The following is a 16,169-nucleotide window of genomic DNA, read 5'->3' as shown; positions in this document are numbered from 1 at the left end:
CATTTCTGCAGATGACAATAAGAGAACTGGAAGGATGCGGAGGAGCTTGATCTTTTCATTGATTATCTGTCTCATATTATACTGTCACAAAATATTTTAACAAATATGTATTTACATATTTTTTATATATGTAAATTTACATACCCCAGCTTAGGTCTTACCAGATAATTTATGTGACAGTATCTCACTAGGCTAGTTAACTTGATACCCAGATAGCTATTTATCTAGCCAGCTAGATAGATAGGTACCCATCTATCCATCCATCTGTCTGTCTAGCTGTCTAACTAGCTATCTATATGGGTAGCTGGACAACTAGATAACTAGCCAGATTGACAGATACTTTATTGTCCCCATAAGGAAAATTTGTCTTGGACATCATGTGCTATTCAAAGCCGGTACTACAATTAAATACACTACAAAAATAGAAGCACATGTTGAACACTAATACCACAATAAAATCAAACTTTGTACAATAATGTCAAGATCTTTATAAACTACACCCCTGTCTGTTGTATAACCTAACATTTAGCCACTTACATGTAGATATCTTCTTGTTGAAGAAGCTATCAGGCACATATCATCTCGGGGAAAAAAAGACATTTTTATGCGGCTCTTTCGTCAGGGAAATGAACAGAGTCAGCAGAGTACAGGGTGAGACAGTTTAAAGGATAGCATAAATTATATCTTCCTCGGGGAGAGGAAAAGCAGCGATGTACTGTGCCAGAGACTAAAATAAACTCTGTTTTTTCATACACTGTTTGTCGATGTCAGTCCCTGTCGCACTGAATTAAGCAGTAGTTCTTCCACTGCTCATCTGGTATGCGCTTAGCTATTTTGAAGTTGTAGGTTAATCAAAACTAATCTGCTACGTGCTGGATTTGAATATTAAGGTCACATAAATACTCCTTCCAGTTTGTCAGAGTTTTCTGAAATTAACAGCTAGCAATGTTTCACTAACCAGTCCTAGTTAGTGTAGTGAAAAACAGAACCGTATCGCTAGAGCTGGGAATTCGGATTTGTGATGCAGCAAATTCCCACCGCTGCACCAAACCTTCAGGTTCATTCAAAGCAAACAGTCTTAAGAGCTCTCCTGGGGGTTTATGGGGACTGAAGGATAACGTGTCTTAAAGGGATTTTTCCCCCTTAAACTCAGTTGCACAATAGACAGAAACAGTGATACTGTGATGCAATGACTTGTCAGTGGTTGTAAAGTTAAATTCAAGGTGGAATTCCTCAGTAAATGCTGGGATTCACTGTTCAAGCATTTACCAGAGTTTTTGTTTTCTTTTTTTCTCTTCTGTTTTTATACCGTATGAGCCGTTTTTGAGGCAGCGTTTGCATCATCCAGTCATCCATCCTAGCTTAATTTAGTTTGAGGGTGCAGTAGTGACCTGTGTCATGGTCGCTGGTCCATCACAGGGCAAGATAAATACACTGTTATTGATAACAATTCATACATACTTATTCACACCTAATTGCAAACTACAGTAGCCAATCAGTCACGTTAATGCATCTTTTTGTAGACAGTGGGAGGAAGCAGGTAAACCCAGGCGTAAAACTGGAAAAGTATGCATCTCGAAAAACATGAAGCCCGCAGGCAATATTCACTGTTGGCAACTTTTCTGACCTCTAGTGACTTTTTAAAAAAATAAATGAAAAGAAACCCTTAACATATCTTTTTTCTGGTGCTATTGCGGACTCTACACTGCAAACTCCTCTCAGTACGATGTGGGCGTAAATGAATCACGGATGCGTGAAAAAAAAAACCTGTTACTGAATGTTGCTTTGATGCTTTTTTGCTTCAGTCTCACACATTGCTGTTGACGAGGTTTTTTTCTTGAATCTTCTAGATCCATTTAGATTGTTGATGTAGATTGTTGATAATAAAATGGCACATTGTCGGTGAGTTAGAGGTAAAATCAAAAACAAAACCAGTAGAAAATCAAAAAATATATAAAGGAAGTAAAGGAATATTGCCCTGTGAGTAAAGGAAAAGCTTATGTTACCTTTATGTCATTTTTGCAAATCCTAAACTTTGATAAACACAGAGGATTGTTAGAGTAGTGGCATTTAAAAACATATATATAAAATGTTGACAAATGGAAATGATTCAAATTATGTTTTGATGTCTTTTAGTGATTTTTGGGTAATTTCTGGACAGACAATAATACTTTTCAAACTGAGGACTTGGGAGCACTGATAATATTAAAAATAGATGCGCGTTCTTGTTGTTAGGCGGAAGCATTAAAATTAAACAATAACGCAGCACTGATGAACATTTGTATTTTAGATGCAAAGATGCAATCAAAACTACAGTGCCTTGACAAAAGGACATAGAGATAAAAAAATATATATCACACATCTTAGAATGAACTTCCTGTAAGTAGCCAGTTGCTTCTTACCAGTAAAGCTAGCTGGTAAGTTAGGAACATATCAATTAAAACTTTCATTACATTTCATATTAGTAGGGATGCACGACATTGGATTTTTGGTAAATATCCAATATGCCGATATAATAGAACTCATTTGGCCAATAACTGGTACTGATATTTTCTCCTATACCTACTTATTGAAACTATACGGCTTTTTCTACTGTGGAATTAAAATACTGCATTGTCTTTGTCCAATTTATCCTGCTACCAAATACAAATGCTACAAAAAAGGTTGAAAATGATGCAACACTTTCAACTTGAATTATGTTTAAAATCACATTTATGCAACATAAAATTTATTTATTCTCCAAGACAAGGACAAAACTCAAACAGTGTGAATTTGACGTTGTGCTGTGCTGCAGGCATCATTGTCTGGTTTGTCATATTAAAACAATACTTTTTATATCGGTGAGTTATTGTGACGGAATGGCCGATATTAAAATTTACAGCTAATATCGGCCGATACATGCCGATAATATCGTGCATTCCTACATATTAGCATTGTCTCTGTTGGAGTACCCAGAGAGAGAACTTACAGAAAGACCCCTGTCATGTAAAATTTAATATTTTGTGATGAATATTACTCTGCAATACAGTTTGTCTCAGGGATTTTTGTCTGTTTAACTTTGAAAAGAGGGGACTTGGTTCTTTGAAGTTAGAAAAATCGTGACTGAAGAATGCTTGAATTTCAGCAGTATTTATAAAGCAAAGAATGTCTCATCTGAGTCACAGCAGGAATAAAACCTCAGCTGCTGTTTGCAGTTAGTTGGTTAGTTGCCTTGGGAAATAGGTTTCATTTGTCACACATTCTGCTGCAAAACTTTCTGTGATTGACTTTTCTTCTGATGACTCGCTTTGAGCTCGGCTAGTCAGAAAGGAAAACCTCATTTGTTTAAATTTTCTCAAAATTGTACATTCTCTTTCAGACATCGAACAGCGGGAATATTGTATAAAAAGCTGCTTTCAGATGAAATTAAAAGCAGCACAATCCAAACTTTAACTAATTTGAGCTGCTGTAGAACGGAGATAAGGCTGGATGTGTTTGTTCCTGTGAAATCAAAGACTAAAGCCAGAATAGTCTATTTTAATGTTTCCTTTTATCTCAGACTGTGCATTATTTCTTAGTACTCACGACACAGCCTGGGGCTGCACAAATTACCTATTTGATTTATCAGTCATGGTTGTCCTTTCTACTGAATATTTGAATTACTACAGACATTTAGAGTCTTTTTTAAGCAATCCAAGCAAACTGTAAACATTTAATTAACAGAGCTTCAACAATTGGAACGTGACTCAAACAATTGTTGGTTCTGCAGGTTCGTTACAGGCCCAGATGAGACCAGCTGGGCTTCAGTGTTTCACCCACGAAGTTTCCATGTAAATGGATCAAAATGAAACTAGATAATGGGAAACACAAAAAAAACCTCAACCTGTATTTTTTGTCTTAAAAACCTTAAAACACAAGAAAATAAAAAATGTAAATACCACACATGTTAGACCTGTTGTTTTTCTTGTAAATAGAAGCTTCAAAAGAAGCAGCAGCGAACATCATTATCACTGCAATAATTTACCAGTTCTGTTACGTTAACAGCATTAGGAATAATGATCACCTTGCTGTTTTAAATAAAAAGCTCTTGGTTTGATGTTTTCCTGCAGGTTCTCCCTGGCTGCAGGGCTTCACCCTGACTGGATGCTCATGCTGTTCTTTGCTCACACTCACCTGACTGTGACTGTGACTCTGGGGCTGCTGCTTGTCCCAAAGGTAACAAGATGGTTTTACAGAACATGTCGACTACCGTTACATGTCAGGGCGCAATGCTTGTATTGTCAGTGAGGTCTGTTTTATACTGTTTTTATATGAATCCAAACATTTTTAAGTTTTGATATATTTTCCAGTGGAGAAGCAATACAAAAAAAAACGTCATTCAAACGTGAAGGAATTCTGTTCTACTCTAATTGTCGCTATCAGTGCATAAAATAGGTCAAAAAAATGACATGAACCACAAACACAAAAGAAATAAAGTGACGCGTAGCTTCTAATTTTTTTTCTTTTACAAATTTTGATTTTCATTCACTTGAATGGACAAATAAATCTTTTAATGAATTTTTTTCTTAACCTTAGATTTATGGGGCAGTATTTAAAAAAGTAATATTAAGTGTAGGACAATCACCCTTTTCACGTCTGATCTTTTGATGGGTTACAAAGCAACTGTTTTAATTCTGTTATTTTACAGAGGTGCTTCTATTATTATTATTATTATTATTTCACCAACAAATGTACTCTGACAATCAAAGCTAGGTAATGACTTATAGATTTCTACTGCAGCATTTCAGCAAATGAAGCTTTTGTGTACTGATCTGATCACCTAGTATTAGCAAGCTACTTTTGACAGATTTCTACGCCAAATAAGAAAAGTCCAATTTGCATTTGAGTTGTGTCTCACCGAAGGTTTGCCTCTGATGACCCTAAAGCAAAGATGAAAGCTGCTGTTAACAGCAAAGCTGGAGCAAATACCAATGATGAGAAATATTGGCTTCAGAAATTTGACTAAAACACATCTTTTAATATTCCAGTTTGGATTTTTGAAATAGATTTTAATGCGGCTTCACGACCTGTAACATAAATTAATGTGGAACTCTGCGTGTATCTCCTTAAATAGTTATGTGATTTTCTAGGACAGTTGATTTGATAAAACAAAAAAAAAAACAAACGTAAATAAAGAGGAAACAAGAAAATAAAAAATAGATTTGCTCTAAAGACGCTTGTGCCTCATGTGATGTCAGCAGAGGCACGAGTGTGGAAGTTTTGTAGATTTATTTCAATTGTAATTTACAAAACATATAAAAAACTAAACACTTACTGATGTTTAGTAGATAACCTTCTAAACATCAAACAAGTCCAATTGATTTTACATAAAAGCGCAAATAGTAGCTGTAAAACCTTCTCTTCCACACGAGAACACAATATAATTTTTTTTCTGCTTGTGTTGACGTTTTATAAATAAAACCAAATGAAACCCTGCTCTCAAATTGCATAACAGCCCGCTCGTAAACTAATATTATCGGACTGAGAAGATGTTGCAGCTGTATTGGAGGACGGACAGCATTCAAAAACAGATCTCCATCGAGGAGGCTGTTCTACTAACGTGCTGTAAATATCCATTTACGCAGCGTTATTCATCAGCCCAAGTCCATTTGATACTAGCGAGCTGCGACGCTCAAATCCACACTGGCTCATTTACTATCATTACCTTAAACTCAATCAGACTGTTTAAGTGGTTATTGTAATTTAGCCGAGTACTCCTGCGGGTGTCTTTAGGGCTGATGGGAAACGTTTCTCTCTCCCGCTGCGTGAGAAATGTTCTCCGTGTTCTTTTATTCTTTCTTAATTAGGCTCCTCAGAAGCACAACCCAGTTGAGCACGCTGGGATAATTGAGCACAATGGGAGGATATTAATTTCATAGAGCATCTGTTCGTGGAACCAGACTAAATATTTGGACATCCTCTCTGTCAACCCACATTAGTAATTCCAACAAAGGTGTAAATTTAATATCTGTTTAGTGTGTTGTCATTTATATTTTTACATAAATTTGATTTTCTTGTGCACATTTTGGAAAAAACAAAAAAAAACCCTGAACAAACTCTACAGAGCGGGGTTTTTAATCAGAAAGCAGCATCTCTCTCTCTCTTGTCAAAATTAAGGATATCTTCATATTATTAATAAATACATTACATAAAGCATTTTAAAATTTATTATTTTAAAATTTTTATTTTTGTTTTTTGGCCCAATTATTTCTCAATTGCTTTAGTTTTTATCACTCTCCTAATTTCCTAGAAAGTTAGTCCTACTGAAAATTAATGCTATTTTAAATTAATTTGTTTATTACCAATACAATTTGTTTAATCTTGCTTTTTGTCTTTTCTACATTCTTAGTTTCACTAGTCTTTGCAAAGAGTCAAATGCAGAAAGTCAAGTTGAAGTACATACTCATCCTTTCTGCTGTTGCTCAAAAACCTTGCGTCATCTCTGAGGTTGCATTTGACCTCAAGCAGTTAAAACGGGAGAAAACATATAGTTGTGTTGTATTTATCGACTGAAAAAAAAATCTGTTCAAATATTAAATAAACAAATACCAACATCAGTGTGCATTTTTCACACCCTGCTGTTCATATTCTCTCGGGGGGAGAAAAGTAATTTGCTGAGGATTAGCAATAACAGCCCTGGTCGAGGATGCAAAAATCTATGAAAAAAAAAGCTGTTTTATTGTACAATCATTAAAGTTAGATTTATGTAAAGTTATAACACAAATTAAAAGCTATATTAATGTTTTCGGATGTATCAGAATAAGAAAATGAACAGGAAGGAGGTAAAGTTAAGAGTGCAATGTTCCTCCAACCCTACAGACACATAACTTAGAGACCAGGAAAGCATTAAATAGAAGATAAAACTGAGTAACCACAGACATCTTTTCTGATGCTCCTCCATTTGCGTTATGAGACCAGATTTGATATATCTGTGCAGAAAAGAACATACAAGAGTTGGTAAGTTATATGCTTGCTGGGTAGTTGTTATATACATTTAGTGTCATTTCCCTGCCAGTCTCTTTATTTCTCTCTGTCTGGCTGCTTTTCCCTACAGCTGCAGCCTGCTCTCCTGTTTAGCATTTCAGTAATCAGCTCTCCCTGGCATTTAAGCCTCTCTATTGAACTATTCCCTTGCCAGATCCTTCCTCTGTCAAACCTATTGTTGCTCCTGTTGTCCTGCTGTCTTGCGGTCTAAATTCGCTTTGTGCTTCATGTCTTGCCTGGTATTGTATTAGTTTTGGTTCTTCAATGCCTTTGTTTCACCGTTCTTGTTTCTTGTCACTTAGTTTATGAAAATAAAGCTTTCCATGATTCTTACATCTGGGTCCCTCCTATACGTTAATGACAAACTCTTGACTTTCATGGCTGAAGGTTTTTGAAGTACAAAATGTTCTTTCTGGTTTATCTCCATGCTTCAAGGGTTTACCAAAGAACATCAAATCGTTTCAAGTTTTCAGGACTTTTGTCCACAAATACATGAATCACAACAGAGAGATGAATTAAATATACTTGATGGTTCAGCATTTCATTGTTTGCTTTTCTTTCTGCAGCTCAGTCTGCAGCGTCTCACCTCCTGGGTCAAATCCTGTCTGATAGTGACTCATTCTCATCTTATCGGTGCTCTGAGTTGTTCAGCCACCTGCTTTGTGAGCAGCTCTCGCTGGGGTTTTAATCTTTGAGCCATTTTGTTATCTCTTTTGCTGCATTACGCGATGCTCAATAACGCTTGAAATACAGAGATCCTCACCAGATTGTGTCTGGGTTGTTGGAAGAAGTTCCTCCTGGAGGACATTTTCAATCTATTCTGTTTTTATGCGTGCTTTTTGCCAGAGATACTAGAGGATGCACAGCCTTGGATGAGAATCAACCTCACAGATAAATTGTGTCAGGATTCTACAGCGTGAGTCCAACGCCAATCTGATGGTATATGGCACCTTTACTTCTCCATATCCCAAACATTCAGAAAGAAGATATACATTTTTCACCAGCTTACCATTGTCTGTTTTTTTTTTCCATCTTACAGAATTTCAGTAAGTGCTAGATTTTATTTTTGGGGGGACAGAATGGCTTTCAGTAGAGGTGTTTCAATTACAAATGGCCGCAAAAAAATAAAATACAATTTCGCAATTGCTGCGTGTCCATTAAATAAGAAATTCAATTAAAATTACATGTGAATATGTTTGTTCACGTAATAAATGATAAAAAAAAAAACATGTCACACCATGATTTTCCAACTACTTCCTACTGTTGTGGTCTTTTTCGTGGTTTGTGCCAGCAGTAACACCTAGTTGTGACTTGTGTGTTGCAAAAAAGGTTTTTCCATTGCAGTTTTGTGAAATAAACCAATTTTGTTGCTGTATACAAAGCACCAGCTTTCTACCAAAAAACGATAGGTTTTTTGAAATTGGTGTGTTTCCATTAAACACATTTATTTTCAAAACGTCAAATTGCGCAGTTATATGGTCAATGGGAACACAGTTTTTGCTACCTTTCTTGTCACAGGGCCATTGCTCAACAGTCCTTGACATAATGTGTGTTTAGCAGGGCTCATACTCACTGCCAGTCAAAGCTGGGCAGGTTTGGAGCTGTAGAGCTTCCTGATAATTGAGTCTCTGGTTATTGACGATGTATAAATTTATGCTTTCAGAGGTAATGATCTTAGGTTTCCTTACACAGGAGGCCCAATTATTTTGCAAATTTGTTTCTACATTCTTCTCCAGTGGTATCCATTGCTAACAAATGACAAGAAGTCTTTTAAATTTAATAGTGATTTCAGCTGGACTTTTTCATTGCTTCATCCGTGCTTCTATCTGCAGTGTAATGAACGAAGGGATCCTTGAGCAAAATATACATCTGTTCAGTCTGTATATTATTCTAAACTAATGATTAAAGTTGGGGGCGGTACACAGATATTCCTCTGTGGACTCAATCTTAACACTTTGTTTCCATCTGGTCTAGTTCCTGACCAAAGGCACGCAGGCCCGAGATGATATTGCCACTGAGGCCTATGAAGAGGAGCTGGACATGGGAAGATCTGGCTCTTACCTGAACAACAGCATCACGTCCGCCTGGAGCGAGCACAGCTTGGACCCAGAGGACATACGGGTGATGCAGCTTTTCAAATCCTGACCAGAAATGAAACTTGATTTTCAATGCCTTTAAAAAAAAATGTGATTTTCTTTAAGCACTGGATTTCACACTCAGAAGTCATTTTGAAGTATTCCTTTTAAACTTGTATCTAATCGGGTAGGTGCTCCAATGTAACAGGGCATTAAAACAATTCTCATACAGGAAGAGCTGAAGAAGCTGTATGCCCAGCTGGAGGTCCACAAAAGGAAGAAGATGCTCGCCAACAACCCTCACCTTCAAAAGAAGCGCAACTCAAAGAAAGGCCTGGGTCGCACCCTGATGAAGCGGATAACAGAGATCCCGGAGACCATGCACTTACACCGCCAGTGCAGCCGAGACGACGGCAGCGAACATGGCAGCAACCGAGGCACCCTGAGGAGAAACCAGCTGGAGGCCAGCCATCAGGGTCAGTTCACAAATACAAATCTGGATATAGGTTAGCAACCGGATGAAGGAAACACAATCTGGTGTTCAATTAATGTCATGTTTTTAAATTAGATTTTAGCTTCATATCTGTCAGGAGAGAAGATAAAACAATTAATTTTGCTCTTTAATTTCTTTGAGTTCAATAATCTTCTGGAAATGAAGCACCATTTTCTGGAAGCTTCCCAAATCTTAAAGTTGATGCAGTTCTGGTAGTCAATTTACACACAGTCATCATCAGCATCAATGTCATATTAATAAATAAACAGTTGTTAGTGACTTCAACATTCAATGATTTTTATCCAGTACTAAGCTAGTTTTTATTCGAGTTATGTGCGTTTTTAGAACATTAGTCATTGTCTCATAGTTTCAACCATCGTCTTACCCACACTGTCACCTTCAGATGTCAGAAAATTGATCAGGTTCAGGAAGAAGCAAAAAGCCACAAAAGCTCAATGGAGATCATGAACTGGAGGATGCTGGGATACCAGTGTTACTGACCAGAGGGAAGCTAGAAACTTTGCTGCTGCTGCAAACTTTACACATCAAAATATAAAAGAAACGTACACCTGCCAATATGAACAAACTTTATGGATGAATGTTTAATGGCCAGAGACCAAATTAAGCTATCTGGAAGGTGTTGGTAGCGTCACGCTAAAAGTTTATTTTACCACAACTTAACTTATGTTGGTGAATTAAACAAGACGGAAAGTAGGACTGCCTTCAGTTTCTTCAACGTAATTTAATCAACACTAAGGTCAGCAGGAACAAACACATTTGGCTTAAATAAAGAAGGCTAAAGTGAAAGCTTCTGAAATATTCCTGTATGGACTTCTCTTAAAAGTCACCCATTTAGCTTAAAACCAAACATGTTAACTAATCTCTATCATTTCTGATAAGATTGGTTAAATGTTCAAAAATTGATTTAGTATATTCTGCACACGTTGAGCTAAAACCTATGAAACTGGATACTGGTAAACCCTAAATGACAGCATAAAAATCTGAATATCACATAGTTTATGCTATCTGCTTTGTGCACATATTACACGAATCCTTACAATGATGAGGGACATAGGGTTTTTTGTCTGCAAGAAAGGAAAATAATGACAGACAGTGAGTCTAACCATCTTTGAAGAACAATAGGTTCAAAAAGTATAGCCTGCTTAATTTGACATCAAAGAATGTGACTTTGTAAACTACTTTCCTTCAGGAAAACTTCAAGATGATTCCCTGAAGAACAAACTGACCAGTCTGACGAAGTCGCTCAGCTTTGACCATGTCTGTGAGCAGGATGCAGAAACAACGAGCCAAATCGGCTCGGTTCCAGGAGACAAAATGACTCCAGTTGGAAGCGGCGGAGATGGCTCTCTCCTGGGTTCCCTCATCAGCCGCAGACACACCAAGAAGCAGCTGGAACCGGCCAGCACTCTGCCGAGGCTGGAGCCGGCCGAGTCCACCGAGTCTGTCCCGCTCTTCTGGAAGTCGGCCAGCGCCCACAACCTCACTCACGAGAAGAAACCCATCCACCTGCGGACCTCCATTATGCAGAAGTCCCTGAGTGTCATCACGAGCGCCAAGGAGAAGATGCCGGGACTTTCCAGCAAGACGCAGAGTGTGGAAGACGCCACTAAGAAGGGCCAGAAAGGGCCGGAGGAGAGGACTCTGTCAGAAGTGGATGAGACGCCCGAACATTTCCCCAAAATGATCATCAGCCAATCGGTGGAGTACTCAAAGACTCCCATGAAGATGGGAATCATGAAACAACAGGTAAATCTGTACACATGTGCAGGTAGCTGTACTCAGCTACCTGCACATGTTGAACGTTTTGTCACAAAGCTCAGTACATTTTATTTGAACCTCTTTTTTTTTTGTCTTTCTGCTTTGGTTGGCTGTGAAAAGACTGTAAATATGTGGCTAAATGAATTTAGCTCTTATTCATTATTTCTTCTAGATAACTGTTGTGTGTTTGAATATTATCTTAATATTCAAGTCGAATCATTTTTTCTTTGTATACTGCCACATTACAATGTGAAAAGAATTCAAATATTTAATTTGAAGAGATACTCATCGAGTGCAGAGATTAAGTAACAAGTAAATATTAGGGGGTTTTTTAACGGCTATTTTTATAAATACATTCTTCCATAACCGCCCCCTTGTGGACATTCATGATCTTGATGCGGTCCAGAATAGAATTTTGTTTGACATCTTTGAAGGATTTATTTATTTATTTATTTATTTGGTGTACGATTGCATAAAAGTGGCTCTATAAAGTGCTTTGAATGGTCAGTATTACTTCAGAAGCACTTTAGTCAAGTCATTTTATTTCTATAGCACATTTCAGCAACAAGACAGTTTAAAGTGTGTTACGTAATAAAAATGGTCACCAGTTGCGAAACAGGTAATAAACATTATATTTAGTCAAATAATCAAAATCATCAATACACCAATCCCCAAATCGAACTCTAGCTCTAAGCTCAGTTGCTTAAGAAACCAATCTCATTATTTTCTCATCTTTGATTGTTTTTCAGGTGAGTGGCAGCCAGCCGTCCATTTGCTCTGAGACAGGAAGGAGCCTGTACGACGTGTCAGAGGTTTGTCCCTGGGAGCTGGATGAGGCCCAGACTCCTACCGAGGCAAAGACCCAGAAGCACGTGTCCATCGCTCCGGTAGAACCCGCCGCAGGCCGGAGAGGCAGCAGCAGCAGCTCGGGAACGGCTAAAGTCAGCCGGTCTCAGCAGAGGCAGAAACCCGGGCAGTCTCCGTCCAACAGACGGCGCTCCAAGGATAAAGGAGGAGAAAGAGAAGATGGAAGGGAGGCGAGGAAGTCCCGGCCGCCCAAATCACCTCTTCCTCTCAAGCCGGACATGAGCCCCTGGGAGTTCGACGAGCAACCCATGGTGGGAGGAGATTCTGACTCTATTTCTCCGGACAGGATCAGGAGGAAGAAAAGTGTCACCCCCACTGATGGGAAACCCAAAGGGCTCCATTCGGACCACTCCAAGTCCACAGGGAGCCTCCTCCAGCCCCCTTCTCTCATGGTAGAAATTTCCCCATGGGATTACGGAGGGCCACCTTCCCCCAAGCAGGAGAAGACCTGCAACAGTCCCACCACACACAAAAAGAAAAGGAAGGGCTCCTCCTCGTCGAACCACAAATCCGACAAGGACCGAGCGAGGGAGAAGAGCAGGGAGAGGCGGAGTTCGTCCAGCAAGCCGCCGTCGGAGAGGAGACGGGTCAGCCAATCGTCGGAGGGCGGGGGGCCGATGGAGCGGCGGAGGAGCTCGACCAGAGACGCCGAGGTTTTCTCCCGTGACGCCGAACACTCGCACGCGTACGCCGGCCTGGCTCAGACTAAAAAATCCCCCGAAAAGAAGAAGGAGAAGTCTTTGCGCAGTAGTTACAAACCTGCGGTTCTAAGTGGTGCAAAAATGGTTGACGTTTGCCCCTGGGACTTCCCAGAGTCGGGGGAGAGGGCGTGATGACTGCTGGTACGACTTGATCTTTTTGTACTCGCTGACTGAGAGCTCGCAGAACAAAGGGATGCTAAAAATATACCAGTGTTTCTGGTAAAAAGGTTTTTCTTTTCCCCCTTCATGTTGTCTTAGCGAAGAGGGTTTTTTAGGAGCCCTTTCCATAACGCAGCTCTGAATGCAACCTTGTCACTTTTAAGAGGTCATTTGTTTTCTCTGCACACCTGCTTGCACATCTGTGAGAGTTTGTACGTTTTATCACCTTTAAATACATCTTGAAGATTTTGTAAATGATTCACGCCTGCATTGGCCAACTGAGCAGACGAATCCACCGGTGAGTTCTCTGCATGTTGAAGATGCACGAGGAACAAAAAAGATAAACTTCAGAAGAACTGAGAGTATGGACTTAGAAGCGCTGAGACGCAGGAGGAAAGCAGCTTGTCTTTGGGCTGAATGCATAATTAATGTCATGAAGACGATCTGTTGGCTCAACCAGTCATGGGAATAACAAAGGTTTGCAGCACGGCAAGATGAGGAAAGCTTTGTCTTTTGGCAAAGGTTCTCCATTTACAGCACCTTGCAAAAGTAGACATGTCCCTTAAAACTTTTTCACCATTTTTCATGCTACGACCACAAACTGACGCATTTGTATTAACCCTCCTTTATCAGTGTGTCTGCGCATCCTTAAAAAGTCTTAAATTCAAGTCTTAAATTAAGGGCTTAAAATGCCTTATATTCATTTAAAAAGTAAGTTGGTTTTAAATATATTAATCACTGCTTTTTTGCCCTCTCAAGACTTTTCTGTCAGGCAAAAGTTTGAGTCACACTCAGACATTTTCATTGCCTTCTGTGACTCAAGACAGTTGAGGCTATACCGCTATCTAGCTGCTAACATAACTCTTGCTAGCTAGCAAGCCTGTTTGCATTTATCATGGATAAGTGCAAATTTATTGGCTGTTGGCTGGACAGAGTTAGTACATTTCTGTGGAGTTCAGGTCTTAAATTCCAGTCAAAATGGTCTTAACTCTTAAATTTGAGTTGGTGAAACTGCCTGAAACCAAGGTTTATTCTAATAAACCTCAATGAAAAACTATCAACTTTTGTTCAGAAATCAGCCTATTTGTATCTAGACAAGCACTAGATACAAATAGGCTGAATATGTAGCAAAATTTATATAATAAATATAAAACTGTCAGCATTTCAATCAATTATTTCCCTTCCATTTTAAAAACATGTCTTACTTTCTGTTGGTCTTTCATGTAGAATCCAGATAATTAGACGCATTAAAGTTTATGACAAAATGTGAAAATGCTCAAGGGGAATGATTACTTTTGCAAAGCTCTGTGTATTATTATTTTATTAAATTTTTTTAATTTATTTATTTATTTTTTACAAAAACCATCGCATGTGGTAAAACTATCCAGCATCAAGTAACTAAATGTCTACTGGTGAACTTGTTCTCAAATATGACAGTGGGAGTTTTGATGTTGTTGCGTCCAGTATTTGTCCACTTGCAAAGCACACGATGCTTTTTGAAATGGCGTGCATTGCTGTGTCAGAGTCCGCATTTCATATGGCATGCCGTTTACAGTTGAGCAGTGCTGAGATTGGTATTTATTTGGTGTTTACTCTACTCTCCTGGCTGGGGTGTCTTATTTTTATATATATAAAGAGACGCTCTCTCATTGGCTGTAGTTTTTGTTTTGTTTTGTTTTTTCTACACATGCAGTGAAAAACAAAAGGACCAAATCTGAATCTGCCTATCGTGGATGTTGTGAATAATACATTTCATCCACTCCTTAGCCCAGCCCATTTCATCTGCCTGGATGCACCTCTCTTCAAAAATGCACACATATTCAGTCGCTAAGATCCCTTCGCATGACCATTTTTCTCTCTGACAGAGAGAGTAATTAATCATTTTGGCATCGTCTCCAACATAAACAACAACAGTCAGCCTGTCTGTCCTGCGATCAGCCACCCACCACCGACAACTCATGCCATTGTGTCAAACACAGCACTCAGATCAGCTTCAGGATGGTTGTGTGTGCATGACAGCGAGAATATGCCCCCGTAAGTTCCCTGGAAGCATAAAATAATCATATCTTATAAAATACTTAAAAGGATACTTCCAAGCACATTTATTTAAATTTTAGCTGTATTTAATCATGCACTTTGATGTGTAACATGAACGGCATCATAATCAGAGGCCTTTTTTTTTTGTAACGGAATGCCATCGTTTGCCCACTACACGTTATTTAATGCTTGTTTATGCAGTATAGTGTTGCTCCAGCAGCTTAAAAATGGTTGTGCCATCCACATGCGGTTATTTGTACAATGTATTCTCATTGTGTTGCATGTAAATAAAGTAAATAATGTTCTCGATTTCAAATTAAAGATTTCTAGAAAAGCCAACTTGCAGCGACTTTCAGTTCTTTTCAGGACTGCAGTAGTAAAACATCTGTAGTTAGCCATGTTTGGATGTGACTCTCTCAGTCACAGACTCAAAATTACGTCAACTGTAGCTCACCAAAGAGTTAGAAATATATATTTCAGTACAAAACTGCTATTTCTGTTTGTCCATGTTCAAGCTCCTTCTTCAAGTAAAATAGTTTTATATAAATTCCACTAAATTGGAATTGTCATTACAACACTGCCACCATATGGCGTAACAGGTTAATTGCGTGCTGTTTACTTGCAAGTTCCCTCTTACCAAAACTGCGCGTCCATTGAATACTCATTTTTATAATTTTCTAAGTTAAAAGTCTGAATTTCATAATTTTCTTAAAGGAACAGAACTCTACTGTAAAAAGGATGGGGCGCTTTACCAAAGATAAAGTCAGTTATCACATTGATTTATGAAGTTCTTTTTAAACACGTTGGTTCTGAAGTAAAAGTGGCGTTTCTTTAAAAAGAACTTAAGTAATTCGGTTTAAAAAAAAGAAAAGAAAAGAAAAGCTAATTTATTTTTAGGTGCAAAAAGTGATAGGCCTATATTTCAAGCAGCAGAACAGAAAAAGCAGCAGAATATTTTACTACCGTTGATGTGAGAGGCGGCCATATTGAAACGTGAAGTCCGCCTCGAAAGTCGTAACTGGGAGTAGTAAGAGTTGCTCCTAATTAAGAGTGTTC

At 38.5% G+C, this 16,169-nt stretch overlaps 1 protein-coding gene across 1 annotated transcript in view; it reads left to right on the top strand.

The window, feature by feature from the left end:
* The window catches only part of gpr158b (G protein-coupled receptor 158b), an 80,532-nt gene extending 65,080 nt beyond the window's left edge, over positions 1-15,452 (top strand). The window contains exons 9-13 of the mRNA XM_008433114.3: positions 4,089-4,194; positions 8,977-9,123; positions 9,310-9,553; positions 10,781-11,337; positions 12,099-15,452. Coding sequence (XP_008431336.2) covers positions 4,089-4,194; positions 8,977-9,123; positions 9,310-9,553; positions 10,781-11,337; positions 12,099-13,049 — 2,005 coding nt within the window. The 3' untranslated portion in view covers positions 13,050-15,452. The remainder of the gene's footprint in view (positions 1-4,088; positions 4,195-8,976; positions 9,124-9,309; positions 9,554-10,780; positions 11,338-12,098) is intronic.
* The last annotated feature ends 717 nt before the right edge of the window (positions 15,453-16,169 follow it).

This window comes from Poecilia reticulata, chromosome 17 (assembly GCF_904066995.2).
Source record: "Poecilia reticulata chromosome 17, P_reticulata-male-v2, whole genome shotgun sequence".
NCBI classification, from domain to species: Eukaryota; Metazoa; Chordata; class Actinopteri; order Cyprinodontiformes; family Poeciliidae; genus Poecilia; species Poecilia reticulata.
This window is presented reverse-complemented; position numbering and strand designations above follow the sequence as displayed.